The 22,269-nt window shown below is 41.6% G+C and overlaps 1 protein-coding gene across 6 annotated transcripts in view; it reads left to right on the forward strand.

Moving 5' to 3' along the window:
• The window catches only part of DNMBP (dynamin binding protein), a 112,301-nt gene that overhangs the window by 77,802 nt on the left and 12,230 nt on the right, over positions 1 to 22,269 (forward strand). For all 6 annotated transcript variants that reach the window (XM_073240555.1, XM_073240556.1, XM_037001229.2 and 3 more), the window contains 5 exons: positions 14,352 to 14,545; positions 15,391 to 15,490; positions 19,628 to 19,775; positions 20,338 to 20,355; positions 20,701 to 20,900. In XM_073240555.1, the coding sequence (XP_073096656.1) occupies positions 14,352 to 14,545; positions 15,391 to 15,490; positions 19,628 to 19,775; positions 20,338 to 20,355; positions 20,701 to 20,900 (660 nt within the window). The remainder of the gene's footprint in view (positions 1 to 14,351; positions 14,546 to 15,390; positions 15,491 to 19,627; positions 19,776 to 20,337; positions 20,356 to 20,700; positions 20,901 to 22,269) is intronic.

Genomic DNA, 22,269 nt, shown 5'->3' on the forward strand with positions numbered 1-22,269 from the left:
CCAAAAGGTTTTGTACTTGCTAATAACATAGTCATGTTGGGAAGGGGACCTGGTGCTCTCAGTTCCATGTTAACTGCGTTAAGTGATATTAGGATGTCTAAATGAAAAACTGTTTCAGAGAGAAATAGGAAACTGGAGTTTAGCTGAGCATTAAGGCTAAAGGTTTAAGGTTGGAATGTTACAGTGTGGAATCCTCTTCTGTTGTTACTGGAAGGAGACTTACAGATCAGCAAGTCCTGTATTTTATAAATAATGGGCAACCATCCATGATTGGGTCTTGAAGTGTGTTTGGTGAGTTACAACTAGCAGTTTTGAAAAATAAAACACATGTGCATAGAAAATTTCATAGCATGTACCATGCAGTGAAAGCAAGCATGTAATGCCCTTGTGTGTGTGAAAGAGTGTGGCATGCACACACATACATGTAATGTGTAAATGTGTATGTGTGTGTACTGAATCACCATATAAAGTGTTGGTCGTAGTAAAAGTTTGCAAAACAAATCCAATGCACTGATTTTATAAATGAAGAGAAGGAGCTCAGAGAAATTGAAATGTGTGTCCAAGTAAACCATTCGATCCTTAGATCGGGAATAGAATCTGGGTCTCATGGTACCCAGACCAGTGCTTTTTACTGCGTTACCACACTCAAAGCCATAAGCACAGCTATAGGGTCATTCCATGCAAATGAATTTACAAGAGCAGAAAGTATTATGTTAGGGAAGTCAGAGGGGGCTTCAGCTGGAGGGGGCATAGCTGTGTGACATGCAGCAGAGATACGAGGGGATATGGTCTGAAGGAATACGATATGCCCCTGCATGTCGGTGGGGTGAGGAATCAGCATCAGAAGCACAGACAACTTAGGAGGGAAGTGGTCATGGGAATATAAAAGCAATTAAAAGTATGGACAGTAATTGCAGTGGAACAATAGATTCCAGGAAATTTTTCTGTTTTGTCTTTCTCCCAAGATAAGAAAAACCAGCATAGACTTGCCAGTGTTCACAGATAGTTCAGAGCTTTCAGGACTTTGATTGATAGACAGGGTTTCTTTTTCTTGCAAGTATGTGAACATGATATCTCTGAGCTAGTCTGTATTCAAGCTGCTGGAATAAAATGTCTGGCAGTCAAACCAAGACATTAATTTTCTATCCTGGTCAGTTTCACATGCTGATTACAGGCCATGAGTATAGCAAATGCCAAGAGGTCTCCACTACTCTGGAGACAAGGGGCAAATTCATAGGAGTTAACTGGGTAATAACAAATGGCCAGCAAAACAGAACCATGGAATTTCATTATCAGTAGTTAGTGGTGGTATAATGGTACCACTTTAATTCACATGCCTTACAGTTTTCAGAGTACTTTGTACAGCTTTCAACCAATTTTATCTGTTTAGTTTTATCTGTACAGTTTTCATCCAATTTATCTGTTTCATAGAAGTTTATCTGTTATAATAAACAGGAGCCGCTTGTGTATTTATACCTAGCACATTTATTGACTACCAGACACTGTGTTTTGTTCTAGTTAGACAAAGATTACCTTAAGATGTTGAGGAGGGATGAGGCTATTATTCTAATACAATACTGAAATCAGGTGTCCTGTCAACTAGCTCTTCATTTTCACTGTAACTCTCTCTCATGGGCCATCTTTCTCATGATATTTTGGGACTGTGAACTTCTGCTTTGGTCTCCTCTTAACTATAGACCAACAACTTTCCATTTGGTGCAGTTTCTATTCCCTCTTCACTTTAGATTACATGTAACCACAGTTGTCCCAACACTACCTTGGGACATTCTTGCAGCTTCTGCTCCTGTCCCTACATGATCTGCCTGATAGTTCTTAATTCAGATTCCCAGGAGAGTGAGTATAATTGACTCAGCTTGAATTTTTTAGTTAGGCCTCATCATATGAATTAACCATTCATTGAATAGGTACACATCCATGCTCCAGTGGTAGGGGTGAAGTCTGGGATGGGGGTCACCTAGCTGAGGACAACTGCAGGGACTGTTGAGGGAGCTGATTTGCAGGTAGCGGGCTGTGGCGGTGGCAGGCCTGCTGAGGTGCGGTGCGCTCAGCCCAGGCCTGGCATTTGGAAGTAGTGGCAGGGATCTTCTAGTTGCCACAGTGAGAGGTTACAGAGAACTACTCATGTTTAGAAGGTGAGGACCAAGGACACTTAGTGTTTTCAGTGTGTAAGACCATCCTACACCATGAAGAATTGTCCTGCCCAAAATGCCAGGTGTGTCCCCATTGAGACCCTGGAGAAGATGAGTGAGATGTGTACCTGCCTGCAGGAACTCACAGTTTCAAACAGAAAACAGCATGTAAACAAATGATTGAACACAATTTTATGAGTTCTATAAAGGGCACACTATTAGATACCTTCCCCCATGTTGACCCTACTACCTGGGTAACCTCGTGTAAATTATTTAATCTCTATGCCAAGTTGCATTATCCATAAAACCAGACAATGTACCTACATGATAGAATTATGAAGACAAAGTGAGTTTATAGATAAAGTACTCAGAATAGTGCAACAGAGCCTGGCCCATAGTAAATACTAAATAAATGTGAGTGGCTATCACCAACACCATCACCACCCCAGCACACAGACCCCACATTCCCTCTGAGTGTAGGTCAACAGGTATTTATTAGCTAGTAGTTGTACTTATCACTGTACCAAGCACTGGGGGTATCCAGGAAGGATACCAGTCTCCACCCCCATACAGGAGTTTACAGATCAGTTGAAGAGACAAAATGTAAAAATATGAATAATTAAAATACACAAGTATTTAGCATAGACAGTAAAAGCAATGTATAGTTAGAAAGGGGAAAGCTCAGTTTTTACTGAGTTATTGGAAAAGACTTTAGTAAGATGTTTAGTAAGTTTGAAGGAGCAATGGGGTGGAGGTAGGCAGAGAGTAGCAGGGGGAACATCCCGGACTGCGGAGAGTATTCGAGCAAAGATGCATCGCTGTGGTGATGAGGAGCACAGTGGGAGGAAGAGCTAGAGTATCGAAATCTTAGCTCCCAGGTGGGAGTTTGGACAGGAGCCTGAGAAGTAGGTCAGAGCTGGGCGCCCTCATGGTGAGTTTCCCTCTCAGGTGTGATGACCAAACCTGTGAGGAGATGACGTCTCTGAGGAAAGGTGCAACAGGGGAAAAGAGCAGGCGGGTATCTGAGGGCTGAGCCTAGCAGATGCCCATGGTTTGGGGCAGGAGGAGGGGGCCCATTAGAAGGAGAGGGCAAGGCTGTGAGGAGGTCAGGAGCAAACCAGAGAATTTAAAGTGAGAGAATGGCCATCACTTCCAAATGCCACAGGCAGATCAAGGACACTGCCGCCAGATTTGTTGAGGAGGTTATTGGTTCACCGAAAGGCAACAGTACTAGAATGGTGATGGTACAGAATTAATTGCATTTGCATTTGCAAAAGGATTTGGATGGAGAATGAGGTCATAGAGGGAGGACATGAAGACCACTCTTTTCAAGACCTTTTACTAAAAGAATCGAAGAGGTGTGACTGTAACTGAGGGGTCACAGAGTTGAACAAAGTTTTCATGTGCTTCTTAAAATGAGAACATTAGTGTTTGTTTGAAGATAGGTGGGTAGGTGGGTGGCAAAGGAAGGGGACAGAGTAAATATGTGGGGGCAGAAGGAAATGTATGTAAGGCCATATTTCTTCAAGAGTTGGGAGATAATTGAAGCTTAAGAGAAAATAAGACACTCCTCTTGTGAGATTGGAACGCTCCACCTGGCACACCCCCACCCACCTCAAAGGCCTTGCCCTTTGGGATCAGAAGTCGGGTTCTCCAGAAGCTATGTTGTCTGTTTTCTCCACATCCATTACCTAAACTATTTTTATGTGCTGTTTCATCAACCATACAGGACTAGTGGTCTGGCAAGGTCCCAGGTCTCTGTAAAAGCAAGAGAGATCGAGGAAAGGCAAGACGTGATGGGAAGAGGTAATATTCTAGGGTATCTCCTTTCTCACGGACCTGAGGATGTTAAAAGGCGCTGGCAGGAGGAGTGAATCAAAGCAGCAGACTGGCAGTGCTGCGGCAGGCCTGGCCTTAAATGGGACACCAAGGTGGGAGCTCAGAACTGTGAGCACATCCACCCTGTGCTGTGGAGTTTTCCAATCTGATGTTTCTGAGAAACCAGGCAGTGCCCGCACTGTGTGTAGACAGGCTGTCAGGTTATAGGCTGTGACCAGCACTGCTGAACGGTTGTTTCTGGTGGGAAGGTCTGCCTTTGAGTACATGCCTCCACAGCAGACCTCATTCCACGGATTCAGGAAACCCCTTTCTTCTCATCATAAACTGAGAGGAGACAAATGAAATACATTGCATTTCACTGAATCTAAAACATTAGAAAAATGAAAAAAAATTGTATGTGCTATTAAAAAGGTAAAATACTTCTAATTAAGCCTTTAATTAGACTTTAATTTAACATGCTCTTAGTTGGAAAACACATCTTGCTCTCAGAGTTGTTGAAATGTGCATCTTAGCATCTAGTGAAATACAGAGATGCTGTGCCACTTAACACTGACCTCACAGCAATACTTAGACAAAAAATATTGTAGAACTCCTCTAGTTTTTTTCTCACTGATTTGGAGATAGGAAATTCAGTTTCCTCTGCTCTCTAGCTCCTGCCCCCTTAGAGGAAGGTTGAACCTGATTTACCCCAGCAGCATAGGTCCTAAACTCTAACTAGATGTGGCAGCTAGGTAAGTAAGGCAAACATGAGTTAGGATATTTAATGACTTAAAAATACCCTTGGGTAGTGTTCCCATCACAACCATAGCAGATCAGTGCTCAGAGCATTCTAAGTAACAATAATTGCTGCCATTTATGAAGTGCTTATCTCTATGCCCAGTGCTGTGGGCTAAGAACAGGTCAGGTATGCAGATAAACCCAGTAGAGTCTAAGTGCCATGATGGCGGTGAAGATGGTGTCTCAGACCCTAACACAGTACTTGGTGCATAACAGGTGCTCAATGCAATGTGCTGCTTTGGGCCACAGAACATGGATGTTGAAAGATAAATACCTAGAATTTTAATACATGTTCTTTTCCAAGTTGAGATAGTTCTACTCCATTCCTGGTTTTCTGACATTTATTACCATAAATGTATGTTGGTTTTTTTTTTTAATGCATTTTTTTCTCTGTCAATTGATGTAGTCATACGATTTTCTTCTTTTGCCTATTGATGTGGTCAGTTACATTGTTTGATGTTCAAAAGTTGAACTGGCATTGCCCACCTAGAATAAATGTGACTTGGTTGTGTTAAAACACACACACACACACACACACACACACACACACACACACATAAATAGTATTATTTTGCATTGATACATGAGAAGTGAAGTTTAGAGAAAAGAGTAATCCAGGGACTAGAGAAGCCTTCATGTAGTTGGGCTTAAAGGACAGAGGCAAGCAGGAAGGTGCAGAGATAAGCTGTGCTTGTCACATTCAAGGAATCAGAAGGAAACAAACACTTAAAATACATTGAGTTCCATAATAGCAGGGCCCCAGGGCCCTGGGCTGGCTCAGGGGAAGTGGCTACCTGCCTGGGTGAGGCCAAACAGACCTCACACCCTACATGACACTTCTTGTGGAACCGGTCAGAGACCAGTGTGGCTGTACCAAATTGAGAGGAGTAAGTGAAGTAATGGAGTAGGAAATCAGGAAATCATGTTAAGATTTTAGGTCCTGGCAGTGACCAGAGTGCCCGACTCCTTTGTTACATACACATGGAAACAAGGAACCAGAGGGGTTGTGTAACATGTCCAAGATCACACAGGTAGGAGGAGAGGCCGGGCTAGGTCCCAGGTCTTCTCTAGTTTGTGTTTTATTCCACTGCACCTGCTGCCCTCTCAAGATCTAGGAGCAGCTCCACAAACATCCCAGAAATGGAAGCCAGGGGAGATTTAGAGGTGGAATAACTGTTAGGATGCTGAGAGCTTATTTAAACCAATTCAGTATGTATGACTGGGATCCCAGCAAAAACCCAATTTGTATTCCCTTTTATTGAGGTTTGATTTTTTCCCCCCCATGTTTCAGCAAGAAAATAGGATAGTACTAACTGATATCCTAGGTTAAATCAGGTTTTACTGCCAAAATATTGGCTCACTCTTGGGAATGATCCTTATTTTGAGAGATTGGGTTCATTTAAATAAACACAACTTAAACACTTAATGCTCAAACTCTATTGTGGATTATTCTTTTGATTCATGAATTTATGTTGTCGCTATTCAACTAGAGTCATTAAATCAAATGGAAATAACTTTAAAGACCATCTAGTTTAATCTCATTCCATTCGCTGTACCTGAACACCGGACAGGCCAAATGACTTGCCAACGAGGCTAAAGATTTGGAGGGCGTTCCAACTTTCTGTACCTTTGTCCCTTCTCCTAGCCCTCTGCTTGATAGCTCTCTATTAAATAGTCATACATTTTTATAGTTGAAACTTTGTACAGGATTATAATTCAGGTTTATAATTGATTTTGGGGGTTGCGCATTTATAAAAGGTACAATGTTATGAGGGCAAGTAGTAGGAATAAAAATAAACCACCTCATAGAGCTGAAGAAAGTCTAGTTTCTTAGAGTAGTTCAGAAAAATAGCCAGAGAGTCACGTAGATGAGCAAATTTTAAAACATTGCTCTAGTGTTATTATTAAAAATGGAAATATAATGCCGGAAATGGCCGCACTTGTATAGAGAAGACTACGTCCCAGAACAAGCCTTCAGTTTTAATGGGAAACACTGGCTCTGGACGCTGGTTTAAGACACAGCTTTAATAGCTGTGTGGTCTCAGGCTGGTCATGTCATTGCTTGTACCCCTGTTTCCTCATTTGTAAAATAAGAACAATAATACTGGCCCTCAGGAGACTTGGTAAATATAGCATCAGATATGTGTGTGTTTAAAAAATAAAGCTTTTTGTGTAAAGTTTTGTTGGCGTACTGTAATCAAAATGTCCTTATTAAATAGTCTGATTTATTTCTAATTAATTATTTTACAAAAACTGTCTTTACCCTCCTGATAATTTCACGTCTGCTGCCAAAAGATGAAATAATATCACCTCACAGTTTTTTAAGCCCACCAATAGCATACCTCTCGGATTCATGTGGATTTGGTGAGTGTTCAAAAATGGTGTTTTGTTTGATCCTAGAAAACTCACCATCCTGGCAACAAAAAAAGTGGCAGACTTGTGTTCTGGGCTAGATTCCTGTTTGCTCTCCTTCGGAGGGCCTGCTAGGGCCTGGGAGAGGAAGCGGGAAACGGGAAGCGGTGAGCGAGATCGCCGAGGTGGAAACCCTCCCGGCGGGGATTGTACTGGAGGGGACTTGGCCAAAACAGGCGCGGCAGTCACGCAGCCAAAGCCCCAGGGTAAGCTTTTTCAGTTGCGGTTGAGATTTAGGGCCCAAGTGTAATAGATGACCCTCTGGAGGCTGTGATCCCGGAAGAGGCGGCTGCAGAAGGGCCAGTGACCACGTGCAGAACGTTTTACACTGAGCAGACCTTCGCCCCAGACAGGGAACTGAGGTGCAGGGTAGAAAGCAGCATTGGGGGCTTGGGGGCTGGGTGGGCTGGCCGGGCTGGCCGGAGTGATGTGGTAACACGGAAAACCAGGATTTATGAGGCTCCTCCAGTTGGGCCTGGCGAGAAGAAGAGCAAATTTACAAAGATCACTTCCTCTCAGGGGTTTCTACACAGATTACCAAGCAGGCAGTTGTATTCTTGGTTTTCTTATTTGACCAGCAAATTGTTATTTCAACAGTGTTTTATTATCCATTTTCTCCAGCAATTTAGAGGGATTAGGTTGGGAAAGAAACCTCAGATTATTAAAGAGTGAAGAAAGAATTTGAAGTGGATTAACAGGGTAAGGAAGAGTTGACTGTTAGTATTAGAATTGTCTCATTTTATAGTGAATGTTCTTTTTTTCCACTTTATTATCCTTTGTCATATCAATATTATATGTTCACTATAGAAATACTAGAAAATACAGTAAGTGGAAAGGGAAAAATACCCTTCTATCACCTTTGGGATATTTTTTCATTTTCAAATATATGCAGTGAAAAAATTTTCCCATTTTAACAAAGTTGCAACTCTTTGAAAACTTGTCATCTGCTTTTTTCATTTAACAATACACAGACAACATTCCATAGCAATAAATAGGAATCTGTATCTCAATGGCTATAAAAGAATTCTGTTATACTATAACTTATACCAGATACACTGTAAGTTATTTAATTAGACCCTTTTGGGGAGAAATTTTGGCTGTTTCTGTTTCTGTTTAGGTTGTTTCTATTTTTTCTATACATTGAAGAACATCCTTATATGTACATCTCTGTGCACTTGTCTACTTATACATGTATAATAAATTCCTAAAAATAGACTCCTGGATTAAAAAGTTTCCCTTTTTTAAGAAATAGAGAAAAATATTAAAGGTTTTTATGTCCTGCTCTATCCCTTTGGGTGCCAGGTCTCAGGGTTACCAGGAAAAGGCTAAGGTTTCATGAAGGGGCCTCCCCTCTTCCCTGAGTAAGATGATAGATGTTTAAGACAGAAAGGTCCATCCATCAAAGGACGCAGTAAAATAAACCTTTCCCTTTGTTTCACATTATTTCTAGCACAGATCATCTGGAATACTATTGACTATTCACTTTGTATGACTACTAGATTTGATTCTATCTGAGGAATTATTTCCACTATGCTGAATGGGGCTTTATAGATATAATCATACGAACATATGCATATGTGCATAAATGCATAATCATTCATTTAATGGTGGGTGAATGATAGCTCCGCAGAGGTTCAAGTGTGCTTTAACACTGCACTGTTTTCTGTTAGCTACCAGGTGGCTACCAAAACCACAAGAAGAATTCCATGTCATGACTCCATGATTGCCTGGAGGCATAGTAGCTACTGGTCAGGAGTACTGATTCTCAAATCCCCATCTTCCATTTACTGGGCCAGCTACTGAATTTCTCTTTTATATCCTCATCAGCACAATGAGGATAATAGGGTCATCATGAGGATTAAATAAACTAATATTTGTACAGTGCTTAGAATAGTCCTTGAAACACATAGTAAGTGCCATATAAATATTTGTTTACATAAAATTCACAGCTGAAAGGAGCTCCACCAGAGAAGGGGAGAAGTAAGGACCTAAGTTAATGGTGGAATCTCAGCAGCAGTGGGAAGGGTGCTTTACCAAAAATTGTCACCTCTCACATTGTTTAACATTGATGCCATGGTTCTTGTGTGTGGAGTCGAAGAATGAATTTAGCACTCAGGGTAGGAGAGCCAGGGAGAGGCTTTTATTTAGAGATAAAGTGAGAGGACAGAGCTCCTGGCTCATGCCAGGAGGGGACAAGAGAGCCTGTAGTTGTGCATTGTCTAGGGGTTTTATAGACAGTTTAAGATTTTGGGGAACATGAAAAAAAAGGCTTAGGGGTGTGGACTTGTTAAGTGGTTCCTGAATATTTAGAATTAACACAAGGAACTTCCTGCTCTGATTTCTCCCTGAGATTACCAGCGTCTGGGTCTGGGAGCATATCAAACACTGTCTGCCCAGCCCCCAAGGTAGGCCGAGCTATTGTCTGTTTACCAAAGAGTAAGTTAAGAATCTTACTTCTTAACTTCCTGGGTATGAAAATGCGATCTTATTTTTAAGATGGAATCCTTCCTGCCTTTTACTGTGTTGTTTATGGCTGGGCTTGCTTGCCATTATTAATTGCCCAGATTGCAAATCACCTCATCAGGTCTGAAGGAGGAAAGACCGCACATAGGCCTGGGCCTTTTAGCATGTAAAGTGGATCTTACACTTGATTACAAATGATTAGCATAATAAAAACATGGGCTACTTTCCTTTATCTGGGGAATATTAACTGATCTCACTGAAGAATGACTCTAGAACTTAATGTTTAACAGAGTTTTGATAGGTTTCCTTGCATATAGTTACACTGCTGTGACTGTAATTATCCTGCCTTGCTTTTTCCAGAGGCCCTTACCCTACTCTGACTACACCCTTGGCCCCTGTCTCAACATTTCACCAGGAGAGACGTGTCTGATTTGGCATGGCAGTTTGTTTTAAATTACCGGCAATAGATTAATAGATTCTTGTGAGACAAAATACTGATTGAGCTCAAGTCCCCATGGGTCAATCTTCCTACCCCAAATCCCAGTTCCCTCTCTCCCGTGACTTAGGTGGGTTCCCCTGCCAGTCCTTTCTCTGTGCACTTAAATGTATTTATGCAAGCATGTAGGGGTTTTTGTGAGCTTGCTTTCTCACTCTCTCTATAAAAATTTTTTTTTACAAAAATGTTTTATTGTCCTGCAACTTTCTTTTCCTCGGTTTCCTTTAAAGTGTTAAGTGTGAGCTGTGAGCAGGGGTCCCAGGCCTGTGAATTACTCTATGCTGTTCTTTGCGGCTTTGGGATCCGCAGGCTGAGATCTGCATCCTGATGGCTTTAGAGGCAGGTACCCAAAGTAGGGGTCCAATTCCTTGAGCGAAGCCTCAGCAAAATGAGAGCTATACCTGGAAAGGCAGAGGGGCTGCAGAAAGAGGTAGTAGGGCAGACAGAGCGAACAGATGCTGCCCGCTTGCCAGCATTGCCTCTTCTCCAAAGAAATGGATGGGCCTTCGGAGTTGTTCCCCTAAAAGAACATCCCAGAAAACAAAGCTTAGCAGGGTTAGGAAAAATAAGAGCTAATACTCTTGGATTAAGAACTCCCGAAGTGAAATTGTGATTGTTTTAGGACTAGGAAAGGAAAGCTAATCCTGCTCTTCTGCATCTCAGTCCAGTAAAGGAAGGACTCCAGCTCCATCCTTTAGAACAGGCCCTGCTGTGATAGCCCGGGTGACTGGGGCGATTCATATGTAAATATGGGAAAGCCTGGGGGAACTGCGGACCCTAGCTGAAGGATTTTCGGGGGCTGCGAGCATTCCAGAGCTCTGGGAAGGTTCTACTCTGCCTCCTCCCTCCTTGACCCACCCGCACTCGCACACCAGAATTCTGGCACCGCAGGTATCACGTAGGCTTGCTGGTAGAACAGCCAGCCCCTGTACTCAGGTGCAGCCTGGGACCTTGCTGGCAGTTCAAAGCTTTTCTCCAGCAAAGACAGAACCAACTTTCAGAGGCAGGGGCAGCGGTGAGTGGCTTTTCTTTTTACTTGCTTTAAAGCATGGTTGTTAGAGTTGTGGGAAGCTGGCCTTCCTTACAGGACTGGGAGGGGACGTCTGGTGATGGTGCACTAACTGAGGGGTGGGGGTATTTTGAGAAGGAGAGGAATTGGTACTTGAGGGGCTGGGGGCTGGGAAGGAGAACAACAACAAAAATCCACCACTAAGTATTTTATCACAGAAAGTAAATTTGTGCAGTAAGCCAGCACCTAAACATCTCCAGGGCCAACCTAGGAAGAAAGTGGGAGCTGGTCTGCACATTTTACTGATAGGCTGGTACTGGGCCTCAGCCTCCTTGTGCTTCCTTATTGTTCTTACAGAAAAGTTAAATGTCATAGTCTTTGAAGAGAGCATTTCTATTTGGTGCATTCAACCTTCATCTAATACAAAGAGCATTTTCTGACCCGTTGTAGGAAAGTAGCTAACTTGTGTTGTTATTTTGTTGAATTCCCCCAACAACTCTGCCAAGCACGTATTATTCTCCTTGTACAGATGAAGACCTTGAGTTCCAGAGGTAAAAGTGGACTTCCTGGGGCTCCCCAGCTGAAGAGTGGGAAGTGGGGAATTCAAAGCCTGTGTCTGCGTTGCAGCTACTGAGCGCGGAGGTCGCCATCCCTCACTTCCTTGTCCCAGATACTAAAATTTTACCTCAGACTTTTTCCTTCAGATATGGAAAAACTGTATTACATTTGGAGTCATCTCAACACAGATATGTCTAGTTTGACTTAATCTTTGAGTATTTATATTTGTGTGTGGAGCCTGAAGGTCACGTGCATCTTCAGAAACACCTAGTATGTTGTTAAAATTGCAGATCTCTGGATCCCATCCAGATTTGCTGAATCAGAATCTCCAGGGTGGTGCCTGCTGTTCAAGAGTTTATAAATCTACCTGAAAAAAAAAGCATGTTGGTGGTTTAAAAGAATTACCATTTGTTTTTCTCTCTTTTAAATATAAATGAAAATCTGTTTGTATCTCTTAATTTAGGTTGCTGGCTTCTGATTGATAAGTACTTGCTGGTATTTTATGCTTTCATCTATTATGATTAATAGAGCTTTGATTCCTGAGAGAAAATTAGTTCCCAAGGACTTTTTAAGATTTAAAGTAAATAAGCCCCTGACCTTTTCTAGTTGAGATTCCAGGCTAGGAAGGCAAAATGGTACAGGATTAAGTGCATAGGATTTGATTCAAATCCCACTAACTGCCATTTACTCACTGCAGAACCTGGGACAAATAGGTCAGCTTCCCAAAGCCTTGGTTTTCTTATCTATTAAATGGAATTATAACACTACTTCAGTTTTGGCATGAATATTTAATGATTTAGGAACATAATGTGTAAAGTGCTTGGCACATGGTAGGATTTCAATTAATGTTCTCCCATTCCAGAGCTTCTTAGTCCTGTATTAAAAATGAGTTTCTTATGCAAATATTGAATTATTATGTTCTACACCTGAAACTAATATGTTTTATGTCAGTTATACCTCAAAATATAAAATGAAATAGATAAAAATGAGTTTTTGTTCCCAACTTGCCATTTAGATAACCGTATTGAGACTGTGATTCTATTGCTCTTAAATCGCAAAGAATATTTAAAACAAGGCTCTTGAAGATTAAATTTTACAATTAATTTATAATTTAGCACTCTGATAAAAAAGAGCTATTCTTGAAGTTTTGTCATTCTACCAAAAAAGAAAACAGTTCAAGAAAGATATTTTCATATTATGTCATTTCAAACTTTATTTTGAATATCAAATTTATATAAAATTGCAATAGTAATAAGACCCTCCTGTAAATCCTCTATTTGAATTCGCCAGTATAACATTTTGCTGTGTTTTTGTTTTCATTCTCTCTCTGTCGATAAACACACAGTCTTTTTCTCTGAACTATCTGATGGTAGACTGCATGTATCATGTCCCTTAATAAACATTATGATCATGGATATGGTCATACACGACAATAGATCTGCTAATCAGGAAATTTGTAATTGACTTAATTGCTTGTCTAATCTACAATCTGTATTACTTCATCAATGTCCTAATAACGTCCTTCATGGTGAATTTTTTTCCTCCAGATCAGGATCCAGTTGCGAATCACACATTGCATGTATTTGTCATTTCCTTGGTTATCTTTGGGAACTGTCCCCCAGGCTTTGTCATTCATGACAGTTTTATGGCTAGTTTTCCGTAAATAATTGAGCACTTGTGTTTTTGCTTCTTAGATCTGGGTAAAAATGTTCTTGTAATTATACTCAGAATTACCCATGTATTTACCTACCAAATTAGTTGTTTTTTAAAGTGGATCTTAAGGAATAAAGCAATCAGAGATTGCATTGCTGTTGAAATCTTTTCAGTTGTTTAATTTTAATGTTCACTTTAAATGAACAAATGCCATCCCATCTTTATAAATAACTCTCATCATATGTATTTTAAGTAGCAGATAATTGTTAAGAGCTAATAACAAGACATGTATTTGTTTTCACTTTTAGATTGTGTAGTGCGGTTCTGATTGAAAATAGAACTTCATGTTTATAGTGTATTTGTATCTTCTAGGATATCTGAAGTAACAAAAGCTGATAGTCTTCATTGATGTTATGATGGGGACACTCTAATAATTTTTGCTTATTTCATTATATACTAGTGTTAATCAGCCATCACAGTAACTGGAACATGGTGAGCCCTACAGTCACCCAGGTCACAGATGGATAATTCCTACCTAATTCTTGTCTCCCCCTTAGTTGGCATTATTTTCCCTATAATATTCTTTTTAATGTGCCATGTCCATGTTTTTAACTTCTGGCTTGGTGTTTCTGCTGCCGAGATGATGGAATGGGTTTCATTCCTAATTAAGTGAAAGTAGTTCTTTATAAGAACAGCCCCTCTTTCACCCTCTTTTGTGGACACTTCTGATTTATCCTGTCAGTTGGGCCCGCTACTCCTTTTGGGGGCAACTTGTAGAAATGGTATTGCAAGATGAGAGAAGTTCTCTTGCAGGGGTGGCTTTCTATGCTTTTCATCTGTTCATGGTAAGAACCAACATATGTGATCAGATTTCCTAGTGGCTGACAATCATGAGACCTCTGGCTTCCAAGAACGTATTGTTCATTGCAACTCAAATGGTTGAAGAGTCGTGGTTTCACCCAGAGCTGCTGACCAGTTCTCTTTTCCCTCCTAGAAATGACACTCCTCTCCTCCCAGTCTTCATCACCAGTGGCCCCTTCTGGGTCTGCGTCCACTGAACACCCAGAGCAGAGGATGCTGGAGAAGAGAGCCAAGGTGGTAGAAGAACTTCTTCAGACGGAAAGAGACTACATTCGGGATCTGGAAATGTGTATGGAGCGGATCATGGCACCCCTGCAGCAGGCCCAGGTGGGAGCTATGGGAGAAAGTGAGCTTTACCTGGAAGGTGGTTCTCCAAGTCTGAAGCATTAGGAGATGGGAGTTTTCACCACAAGGAATTACTGGGTTTGAAATGAAGGCTGTGACTGCTGCTGCTTTTAATTCAAGGGTCCCAACAAACAAATGTGTATTGTCAACTTAAGCCTTCAGCATCATGTCACTTACCAAGTCCACCATTAACTTACTGCAGTTACTCCCAGCACATCTGATTCTCTAGCTCCTGAAAACAGTTCCAGGGAGTCTGGATTGTCATTTTATTAGGAAGGCTGGTTGTATAATAATATAATGTAATAATATAATGAAGTCTGGGAATGATGGGTTATCTGACTGTAGCACCTGATTGTACAAAGTTTGTTCAGGAAATCCTTAGTATCATGGGCATGCCCTGGGTACTTTTCTAGATGTTGGAGATAGAAAAACAGGTTAACAGTATCCTGGGGATTTACAGTCCTTTTTGCTTGTCACTGGACCACCTGGGCTCAGCTTGGTTTGTACTTCTGGAGCATTCTAAAGGAACTTCTATAGAACTAGGCAGTGCATCAGATTTGGGGTAGTGGGTGGGAATTTGTACAATTATAGACCAGATTGGTTTCAAAGTCATTTTACTAAGGTAGTGGAGTAAGGGGGATAAAACAGAGTAATTGGATCAAGGATGAGGTGTGACATTAAAGATAATTTGGATGTTTCTGTGCTGGAAACTTTGTGAGAGTGAAGATGACCTAGAGCAAATTTTGTAGCCTCCTTCAAGAGATGCTCCTAGTATGAATAGTATGCCATTAATTTCATTTCCATGCATCTGTACATTTTGTTCTCAGGTACCAAACATTGACTTTGAGGGACTTTTTGGAAATATGGAGATGGTGATTAAAGTCTCAAAGGAATTACTGGCTGATCTGGAGATCAGCGATGCTGTAGGTATGGGCTCTGGCCATTGCTTAAGAAGAAACTTCTTTTTTTTTTTTGAAACTTCATGGATAGGAGGTAAGGAGTAAGGGGGCCAAACTGGCACACAGTAGTTATGCTAGGAAATGAAGTTTTAGTTACTTACTTCACAAGTCACTTAGCCCCTTGCTTCTCCTTATGCAGCTTACTTTGAGGAGAAAGGTATAGGACGTTAGTGATAGAAGAAATCTTAGATGTCACATAGTACGATGGTTTTCATTCAGACTGACGTTTGTGGCCAGTTAGTGGCTCATGAGATGAATTTAGTAGGTCACACCCAGTATATATTTTTTTCAATGAAATAAAATGGAAAATATCAGAATGTACTGAAAATAATAAATATAACTAAATTGTTTGGATCTTTTCAGTTGTACATATACATATACTGAGTCATGATTTAAAATAAATTCATGTGGGTCATCATAGAAAATGTTTGAAAAACAGTCATCTGATTCTAATAAACAAGGGAACTGTGTTAGTTATCTGTTGCTGTATAACAAATGTCATCTCACAGTGTCTGTGCATGTTCCTAAATGGGTCCTAGAAAGGAGAACGGGATCATAACGTTGGCTTAGACTAGGCAGTACTTACCTGACTCACCTGGGAGAGAAATGGACCCGGGGGTGGGAAGGGGTGTGAAATCAGGGCTCTGCCCTTCTGCAGGAAGGAGGAAGTGACTGGACTGTTAACTGATTAGTGCAACATTGTTTTTGTTTCTTGAGTGTGTATTATACCAGATACCATTTCAGGGTGTGTCAGGCTTGAACTCAATTGTTCTCTACAAGAACCCTGTGAGGTTTAAGTACTATTAATCTTATTTTACAAACGAGAAAACTGAGACTTAAAGAGGAGGGTAATTTGCCCAAGGTCACATGGCTGGTAATTGATTGGCCTGGCTTCTGACGGGTCTCTCAGTTGTCCCCGCTTCTGCTGTAATGTCTAGATAGAAAGCTGTGTGTCTGTGCCTTGTGGTTTGGGAAGTCTGGGTCCCGCTGTCAGTCTAACTGGAGAGGTCAGAGGTCAGGGAGGTTGAGGAAGGAGAAACACACATTGATTGATTAGAAGGAAGTCATGGTGACCCTGCTTTAATAGAATGATAATGCGTGAAAGCCAATTCATAAGATTTTATAAGGCATTTGAAATAAGTTTCTGTAGGTCATATATTTGAATTAAAAAAGAAATGAGAGAACTTGGTTGGTATCTGAAAGGGATTGTTAATCAAACAATCATTCGTTCCTTCCAAGTTTATTTTATTATATGTATATTATGATAACAGTAAAAAGGAAATTAAAATAAAATATCCATAATCCCACCCCCACAAGAAATCAGCTGTTTATTTTTCTTCTTCCCTTTGCACTTCTTGTCCCAAGAAAATCAAGGAATTTGGTAGCAGACTGAGATGTGTTGAAGGCCCAGAGAGGATAGAGGACAGGAGAGGTTTAGAAACAGAGGCTCAGGACCCAGTCAGAAGGGTTGGAGGGGGAGGGATGGTGTGCAGTGGCCATTATGTGCATGTGGTGGAGCTCAAGGTACGTGAGAGCACAGTGCTGGGGGGCTGCAGTCCTGGTCAACCAGGAGGCCAGGCAGTGCATTTGGTGGGAAATCAAGGATAACATTTTGAACACCTGATAAGGGAGGGGTGAGAAAAGTCGGAAAAAAGCAAATTAAAACTATGTTGAACCACTAGCAGAGAGCAGACTGATGTGACTTGCATAGGCATATTTTCTGGTTAAGTTTATTTTAATATATTTTTAAATTAACTTATTTTTAATATGTTCATATGGCACAAATTTGAAAGGTACAAAGGACTATATAATGAAAAGTCTACCCGTTCCATAAGTCACCCAGTTCTTCTCAACCAGAAGCAACCAATGTTGTTAGTTTTCCTTCATCTCCTTCCAGCAGTAGTTCATCGCACACCAGCAGTTACATATGCATGTTCTCTACCCTGGTTCCTCATCCCCATTTTTTAAAATCATACAAATGGTAGAGAATTATTTGAACTGTTCTACCCTAAGCCTCCCTCACCCCCGACCCATGTACCTTCCAAGCATTTCCTAGGACCCAGGGCTAGACATGTAAAAAGTATACAGTGAGGGGGATAACTCAGCAAAAAGTCAAGATAATCCAGGGTGCTGGAGAAAGCAGCACTGAATTGTCTCATGCTGACTGGAGGAGGATTCTAGTACAGCCGGGACAGGAGGGAAGGACAGTAGGTGCTCAGGGTGGAAGGTAAGGAGGTTGAGCTGGGCAGAACTGCCAGGAGACTTGAGTATGTAGTACTATAGAAGGGACTGACTCAATTTTTATTTTAAACAAAACAATATATTTTATGTAATGACCCAGGCTTCATGTTTGGGTATATGTCTGTGCTTGCTTTTGCTGTGGCTAGTGTTTTATGGTACTTCTTTTCTATTCCATTTTATTTCTTCAAAAGAAGGACTGATAATGACCCTTGAAGTAGAGTCTATGGTGCATATGTAGGTTGTGACCCATAGTTTGAAACACTCTGGAAATTAAGGTGTAGCTTTGCTAGTTTGTTGTTGATGCTGAATAGTCTCTAGCAGGGAGGTTGAAAGCCTAGGCATGGAGGGGTGAGCGTAACCGTCCGTGTGGTGTGAAGGCTCCAGCAGTCAGGCGGGAAGTGAGATATGAGGGCATGATGTGAGAGAAGGCTTGCAAGTAGTGGATGGTGATGCCAGGTGAAGACGAAGACGTTGGTGGCTCAGGGATTCCAAAGTGGCCGCGAAGGTCAAGAAGAAAGCCAGCCCCAGCCCCAGCCCCAGCCCCAGCCCCACTTGCACTGCTGTGCCTTCCAAGATTCAGGAATAGACAAAAGGGAGGCGGTCTGTGAGACGCCACAGGAGTATGATGTGTATGAAAAAAAAAATCAAGTTTCTCTTACAGGCAGGAGCTGTAATTAAGGAAATTTATTTAATTTAAATAGAAATGGATCTGTGCAAGATGAGAGTTCCGTAGGCCAAAATGTAGAGGGAGCAGGAGACTACATTGCAGAGAAAGGTCTGGGGTTCCATGGAGGAGGGGTTCATGCCCAGAGCAGCTGGTAGTAGTGACAGCAAAAGCAGGCAGTGGGATCGTATTTTGTGAGCAGAGCGGTACAGCTGAAGAGGGAAGGAAAGGAGAGCAGGAGGAGGAGCAGTTTTAACGTCAGGGAATCGGCCCATTGAGGCAGTGGCTCTAAGTGAAATTGTAGAAGTTTGTTCAGAACCTGTTCCTGTGCCTAACTGGCTGAATGTAGACCAGGGGTCTATGGATAGATTTCAAGAAGTCCGTGAGCTTGAATAGGAATTTATTTTCACTAACTTCTAACTATAATTTAGCATTTATTTAGATATGAATATAGGGGACCAACAACATGCTCCTCTCACATTAGGTTATTGCAGATGTATTGAAATTCCAGTAACATTCAACCAGAAGCAACCAATGTTATCAATTTCTTATGTCACCTTATCATACTTGGAAATTGTGGTGATTTAGATTCATTGTTACATTTTGCTTTTTAATGCCTTCCAAAGAAGTACATATATTATATCACAGATTTGTGTTTTTTATATTATAGGAATTTAAGTATAGTAAATTTCATTTATAGTCCTATGTATTTAATTTATGCACAAAGAAAATGTTGGAAACTGCTGCTATAGAAAAGGCTCTTCACCCCTGTGATGACTTTCCAGGGGCTTAGCCAGTGAGGGGTCCTTACAGGTTCTGATCACACATCTATAAGGGGAGTCCTTGCACGTTCCCTGTCTACCTGACAGAAAGGGAGTGCAGGCTGTTTCAGAGACTGTGTGTGTGTGTATGTGTGTGTGTGTGTATGTGTGTGTGTGTGTGTACGCGTGCACTGTAAAGTGAATAAGTGGACGACGTGGTTCTTTCAAATAAGTACCATTTGAAGCTGTTACATGGAACTTTCTTATTAATTTGATAGTCTTATTATCATTTCCTGTGATAGGGTTTAACTGATACTAAAGTTTGCTTATATACCTTTAGGATATTTTAGGATATATATATATATATACACACACCTTTAGGACATTTAGGATCCTGAGAAGAAAGTTACTAATCACTGTGTTTGTGTATATTCCAAAGGACCTGTGTTTCTTGATCACCGGGATGAGCTTGAGGGAACATACAAGGGTTACTGCCAGAACCACGATGAGGCCATTGCACTGCTGGAAATCTATACAAAGGATGAGAAGATCCAGAAGCATCTTCAGGACTCCTTGGCGGATCTTAAGTAAGAGTTTTAATCGCCTTGCTTCCATCTTGGCACTTTAGTTCTGCCTTTTAGAAGTCACCCCCACCTGTAATGTTTAGACTTCCTAGGACATCTATCTTATTTTAAACACAAATGATATGTTATAAGTCCTGTTGTGTAACTCTCCCTTTTCTCATTATTATCTTGAAAATCTCAAGTAGCTTCCGGTTTGTGTTTTTATCTATAGATACAAAGTATGAAATTAGCATTTTCAGGTAGAAGCAGCCAGGGAGCAAGTTTGGTCCAAATAAACATGAGCATAAATAAAAAGACCAAAATCAGACCATCTTGTGGGATCCTCCTGGTCTTAGGGAGGCAGTTTATAAAGTTATATGTGTAAGTAGATCCAAGTGAAGTTAGGAACTTACTTTCTTTAATGGACTAGAATGTAGACATTCATAATTTCCCTTTTATCCCATGTGATTTTGTCTTCCCACCTAAGGGGCATTAGTTGAGCTAATACATGCTCTGAGAATGTGAGGTCAGCGTCAGCATTTCCTCTAATCAGCTGTCTGTTTTTCCCACGCTCCCTGCCCTGTAGGAGCCTGTACAAGGAGTGGTAAGTACCCTGGCCTAAGCTCATTTCTTTACTTCCTTCATGAACAGAAACCTAGAAATAGACCTCCCTTGTATTTTTCCCATAGCATACACCACCAGATGATACTTCATGTAATATTTGTTTATTGCCTCTCCTTCCACGAAGGCAGGCCACTACTAAATCCCCAGAACCTAGGGGATTTAGAACAGTTCTTGGTATTTATGGGATGCCCAGTAACTGTTTGTTGAATGAATAAAATTGGAAAGGAGAGTGGAAGAAGAGAGCTATATTTAAGAATAACAAATCCTACCTTTAGGCCCTGTGTTGTTGACAATTGACTAAAGTTTGTTTGTCCTTCTTTTATAGGGGATGCACAAATTATATTAACCTGGGCTCCTTCCTCATCAAACCAGTGCAGAGGGTAATGCGTTACCCACTGCTGCTGATGGAATTGCTGAATTCCACCCCAGATTCCCACCCGGATAAAGTGCCTTTAACCAGTGCCGTTCTGGCAGTCAAGGAAATCAATGTGAACATTAATGAATATAAGCGTCGCAAGGACCTGGGTAAGGAAAGCAGGCTTGCTGGAAAAGAGATGTGCCCTTGAGCATGCTCTCCCTCCAGAGGTGGACAGGGCAGGTGGTGGGCGATAGGGCTGGGTGAAGGAACAGCAGAACTGGGGGAACACGGTATGAGCTAGAAAAGCGGCAGTAACTATAGGAGTGGGAATCGGGCCTGTGAGGGGAAGCTTGGAGCAGTGGGATCTTTCCCAAGAGATACGAAGCCTGGTTGGAGAATGGCTGGACAGGAGTCCCTTCAGTCATGGGTGGCTGCCCTCTCAGCTCCAGGAAGGCGGCCCTTCTCAACCCAGGCCTGGATTCGCTTTCCTCTGTGTCTTGCTGGGTACTTCGCTGCAGTCACCGACATTAGGATCTCTTGTCTTTCAGAAAACCCTAGTTTGCCCACGGCTCTGGGTCCCATCAGTCCTGCCTCTCCAGGACTGTCCCTGGTCCGAGATCTTCCCAACTATTCAGTCAGTTGCCAAACTACCCACTCTTCCTTTTTATTGTAGAACAAACCAGACTGTTTATTTTCACTTTCCTCAGCTCTCTTGTTGAGGTTGTAATTTGAACACTCAATGTGTACAGCTTGGTGACATCCTTAATTGATTTATTATCCCTGTCCTCAAAGAATCTATAATGCAGTGTAACCTCTTTGTCGCTCCACTCTTCTCCCCACTTTATCTAAAACTGTTTTTCTCTGCCTTCTGCATGGCATCGGTGTCTCTCCACTGTCAGCCCATGTTACCTGTGCTATAAAAATTTTCTGCCCATCTACCTTTGTCTAGTTTCTCATCTCCTACTGTGATGTCATCTCCTACAACCAGAAAGTGTACCTTGTTGCTGCCACACAGTCTTCCCCTTGCAACCCTTCTGCTATTATCTCCAGACTTCTCAGCAGGTTACGCCCGGTATATAACACAGCAGTTAATCACATTAACTCCTGAATTGTATTTTACCTCGGAGATGAGTGGATATTAATATCTCATTTGTATGTGAGGCCATTTCAGGTGGTCTTCTAAGGCAGGTATTGTTCTTTTCTAGAGAAAAATGAGGCTCAGAGAAATTAGGTGACTTACGGCCACACCTTGATGAAATCATGGGCCATGGTATTGAACTCAAGTTTCCCGACTCCGCATCCTAGGCTCTTCTCCCTACAGCTCTGCCAACTTTCCTCCATGCCTCTAACCCTCTGCACAGTCTCTCTGGTTTTCTTTGGGGGGCTGTGTGTCCATAAATGATGACTGGCTTAATATTTTGTCTTTACTCAGTTACAAGCTTGTTGAAGCCAAGCACCAGCTCTTGCTTGGGCAGTTTAGTCTCCTTCTGTGGCTTGTTCTGTAGTCTGTCCATGCCCAGGAAAGGGCTCTCATGA

This window comes from Manis javanica, chromosome 7 (genome assembly GCF_040802235.1).
Source record: "Manis javanica isolate MJ-LG chromosome 7, MJ_LKY, whole genome shotgun sequence".
NCBI classification, from domain to species: domain Eukaryota; kingdom Metazoa; phylum Chordata; class Mammalia; order Pholidota; family Manidae; genus Manis; species Manis javanica.